Source organism: Dipteris shenzhenensis, chromosome 21 (genome assembly GCF_047967505.1).
Source record: "Dipteris shenzhenensis isolate YYH24624 ecotype China chromosome 21, Dip_SZ_1.0, whole genome shotgun sequence".
Taxonomy (NCBI): Eukaryota; Viridiplantae; Streptophyta; class Polypodiopsida; order Gleicheniales; family Dipteridaceae; genus Dipteris; species Dipteris shenzhenensis.
Window position 1 is genome coordinate 52,454,755 of NC_141616.1, and position 4,657 is coordinate 52,459,411.

General features: G+C 39.7%; 1 protein-coding gene across 1 annotated transcript; it reads left to right on the top strand.

Moving 5' to 3' along the window:
* Window positions 1-2,592: 2,592 nt before the first annotated feature.
* Window positions 2,593-4,433, top strand: LOC147889050 (GDSL esterase/lipase At4g01130-like). The gene is made up of 5 exons (XM_087392891.1): window positions 2,593-2,965; window positions 3,061-3,249; window positions 3,364-3,542; window positions 3,656-3,932; window positions 4,100-4,433. The coding sequence occupies exons 1-5, from the start codon at window positions 2,674-2,676 to the stop codon at window positions 4,348-4,350; spliced, it is 1,188 nt and encodes a 395-aa protein (XP_087249017.1). The 5' UTR covers window positions 2,593-2,673; the 3' UTR covers window positions 4,351-4,433.
* The last annotated feature ends 224 nt before the right edge of the window (window positions 4,434-4,657 follow it).

Sequence of the window (4,657 nt, forward strand, 5' to 3'; positions counted from 1 at the left end):
AAGAGAGAGAGAGAGAAAGAGAGAGAGAAAGAGAGAGGAATTCGAAACATGAATGGTGATTTGAAACACAGTCTTTCTACAAGCTACCACATGGCTATTTCTCTCTCCTCCAAATTGCCACATGTCATGATTTTGTCCATGGCTAATAAGTAATAGGTATGTGTAAATTGTAAGAGGATTATGGCCACACGAGTTATGTGTAAAATGTAAGAGAATCCTTTAAAGCAAGCCCTTGTGAAACTTTGAAGCACTACAAGGTGTATGGGAGATTTATATGTCAAGTATTACTAAAGGCATTGTCATGCTAGTTTCAATAACTTGTAGTTTTTGTGATCCTAATTGAAGACATAAAATCACTCTTCTAATTTGTGCATAGTTGTTAATGGACCTTCTCTTGAAGCCTTCATGAGGTCACATGTGTCTCCTCACAGCCTAGTTTCCCCCTTTTTAGTGCAAAATCTTGTGTCTCAAAAGTAAATTTTTTGGGCTCAATCCAAAAATGAAGAAAAAGTCCAAAATCAATGAAATACATGTTGGCATATATCGCAAGTTTATGTCAGAGTCATTAGAAGCCCCATGCCTGTTAGAGATAACTTTATGACTATAAATAGAGATGCAAGCTCCACCAAATCCATATTACATGATTTTTGTTTGGTTATCTTGCATCCAACTTTGTGATTGTTGACCTTCTAATGCTTCACCTCTATTTTGGAATGAAAATGTACATAATTGATAAATAACCAAGAGATCTCCAATCATCATCTTCTTGAAATATCACTCATGGATTAATGTATTATATAGATGAACCAAACTCAAACAATACATATTGAACAAGTTGTAATGTTCACTTAGAGGAGGTCCACATCCTTATGTATGAATGAGAAAAATCTATAAAGGTGAAAATCATGTCATAGAAAATATAAACTAAAAGAGTAATTAGAGCTTGTGTATTCTTTTATCACCCATACTCAAGAACATAGGAAGCCCCTTTTAATCTCAAACATATAAAATGTATACAAGTCTTCTTAGATAAGGATTTAATGCTAAATGCATATAGTTATATGAAAGATATCCAAGTTGTACATCGCATATTACAAGATCGTAAAATATCTATCACATTACGTCACATGAGATTATATATTTTTACGATTTATACATGTTGGTAGCCCTATCTAGATATATATTTTTGAGACGCCCAACATATATGACATATATTCCTCTTCATGTTGCATATATTGGATTGCAAGTATGGTCATGCAATATCCATGAGAAGATTCTCAATGGAGAACAACTAAATAAGGGAGATCAAGGGCATTGTTAGCTTTGGGTCAAGATATTCAAAATGGAATTTTTTTGTTAGTTAACTATCCTAATGCAACTTGGACCATGGATCATGCTGATGGCCCAAGATCTATTGCTTCTCTTTTGCAAGATTGTCTATTGTTACTTTGAGGTTACTTCATATAATACAAAACTACCTGATGTTACAAGTAATAATGTAAACTATGAACTTGGATACTTGGCACTATATAATGCATCAAATAATTATTCAGGGGGTTGGGTATATCTTAAGAAGGACATATGTACATTCAATCCCTATGCCAACAAGTGTTATATTAGCCCTCTTTAAGAATCACGTGCTTCATGGTTAGATTGAAAAGATGAAACCCACCATAGATTCAATACAGATCCTTCAATCTAATATTTGTGAGATCAAATAGGAGTATTTACAAGAAATATCTAAGCAAAGAAAAGTTTAAATACTTAAGATTTGAGTAAAAACATGTCCAATTAAGCATTAAGCAAGAATGATTAATAGGATCTAGATTCTATGAGCATAATGTAACATTTTTTAAATGGTAAATGTGTGTTGTATATAATTTAATCACATTTAGTCTCATTTTATGATTCTGACACACTTGTGCACTTTCTTACTGGTTTCTTGTGCTTAGCCTTACCTCTACACGAGAGAGAGAGAGAGAGAGAGAGAGAGAGAGAGAGATTATTAGTGCCTATTTTGGAGTAGCCATATGGTGGGTTCTTGTGAGTGAAATATGGTTTTCAAGTTGAGGTTGGTGATGGTGATTCACTCATGTCATCAGCCTACACTTTTTGTCCTCATTCCACAAAACCCACCTATGTGAACCTTACCAATGAACTCAAACACAAACAAGGTGGCAAAGCATTATAGCTCCTACTAAGACGGAGATTCTAACTAAAAAGAAGTGACAAAATAGGAGGGGAGAAGGAGCTCAAAGAAGGTGACGAAAATAGGCTAATGGAACATAAAGTCCCATTAAAGAAAGTAAGATCCTTGACGTTGGAGGGCAATGGAAACTGAAATAACCATTAAAGACTCTTAGGAGGTGGAAAACAATAATTTCTTGATGACTGAAGAGGGACAAAGACGGTGCGGGTTCATGGGCAATGCATGGGCCTTTGCAAAAATTGCTGCAAATTGAACAAGGGCCAAAGACTGTGCAGAGTCATGGCAAATGCATGATTTTGCAAACCTGTCAACTGCATCTTCCCTCGATCCATAAAGAGAGGCTGCGAGAGAGAGAGAGTGATCAAATCAAGAAGCTCATCAACTCAAGAAGCTCAACAACAAATCATCTCATTATTAGCTGATTATACTGGAACACCGGCGACTTCGATCGATAGATAAGCTCCATGGATCCTGCAATATCGCCCACACCCACCATCCCAACCTTTTTGTTGCTTGCAATCGTGGCGCATATCGTCGTCTTCACGTCGTCCCCTTGGCGATTCCATGTCGTCGCATCCAATTTCTCTTGCCCTTCTGCGCTTTATAGCTTTGGAGACTCCCTCGCCGATACCGGAAACCTTGAGTACGTCTTCCCTTTTGAAGCCCCTGCCGAGCACAAACCTTACGGCGAGCAACCTCCGTTCCGGAAACCATCGTTTCGGTACAGCGACGGTCGTCTAGTCATTGATTTCTTGGGTACTGGTCCACTCTTACCAACACAGGTTGCCCTTACATAGCCTCTTCTTTGCAGATTTGACGATTTCTGATTTGCTCTCGTAAATTTTGCGCAGCCCAAGCTTTTTCGCTGCCCTTTCTTAACCCCTACATGCAAGTAATCACTCCCGATTATTCCCACGGCTGCAACTTCGCAGTATCTGGATCTACTGCCAGGAACATCACACCTTTCTACCTTCAGACCCAAGTGAACCAGTTCATCAGATTCAGGACGTCGGTACTTCAGACAGAAGCCCAGGCACTCGGTAACTTAACATGATGATATGATATAAGCTGTCTGCTAAAAGAGACTCCATCATGTAACTTCCTCCTAGACGGATATGTGTTAATCCTTCATGACACTAACTTGATACTTGCAGATGAAACAACTGTGGAGCAGAGTAAAATACCAGCTTCAGAAAGTTTCGAGGATTCCATGTATATTATTTCAATTGGAGGGAACGATTTTCTTTTCTCGTATCAGTTTTTCCTTCCGCATGCCTTCATAGAAGGATTGGTCATCCCTAGGGCCGTCAATGCAGTTTCTGAGGCCGTGAGAGTAAGTTCTCCTTAACCATACAAAGCCGGAGCACGCACATTGTGTTTTCGTGAATTGCTACAAAGGTGGGGTGTGTCCATTTCTCTCATAAGGCCTCAATCGTTTGTTGCCAGACCCTGTATAATCAAAATGCTCGGTCCATTATGGTATGGAATATACCTGCCCAGGGTTGTTCTCCAATCGTGCTCACTTCTTTCGGGGTCTCTGCAAGCGCTGGCGATTTTGATGCTTTGGGGTGCTTGAAAACATACAACGCGCCAATTCAGACATACAACCATCACTTGAAGAAAGCCGTGCAAGACCTACGAGAGAATCTGACGGGTGCTCGAATAATTTACGCTGACTACTACGCAGCAAATATGGACATTCTCAGCAACGCCACGCTATACGGTACAAATCACGTGCTTCAACGTCGATCTTAGTCCAGACAGTGCAAAGTTTTCGCTTGATGTGTAGCACTTCCCTAGAAAAATTTCCTCGATCAAAATGCATCATGAAATCAATACTACGTAACCTAGAGGCGGCGTCCTTATGAGACCAAATTACTTGAAATGCAGGCTTGGATCCAAACTCGACACTGAAAGCGTGCTGTGGCGTGGGCGGAAGTTATAACTACGATTCTCAGATCACATGCGGCGATCCACAAGTGCCAGCATGTCCCAATCCCTCACAGTATGTGAACTGGGACGGAGTCCACTTCACCGAATCCTTCTATCGGCAAATCGCCAAATTCTTTCTCAATGGCCAATATCTTCACCCTCCCATAAACATCAGCGCGAGCTGTAATCTTAACTTCACCGCTTTTTGAGCAGTAATACAGCTCCGGTGTCTCTTCCAAAATGCCCACCGGCAAAGTTTGATTCGAATTCGCGGCGGTCCTACATATGTAATCTCCTGCTAATTAATGAGAAAGTCAAAGAGATTTCCTAGTTTCTCTTGTTAGCACACCATCTCCTTTGCCGGCCTCTATCCATGAAGTCTATAGTTTCCGCGCGCAGATTCTGTATACAGAACTAAATCAGAAACTAAAAAGTTGAAATTAGTTAACCCATAATCAAGGTCCTCCAAATTGAAAGAAATTGAAGACATACATTAATTAGTACATATAATCCAAC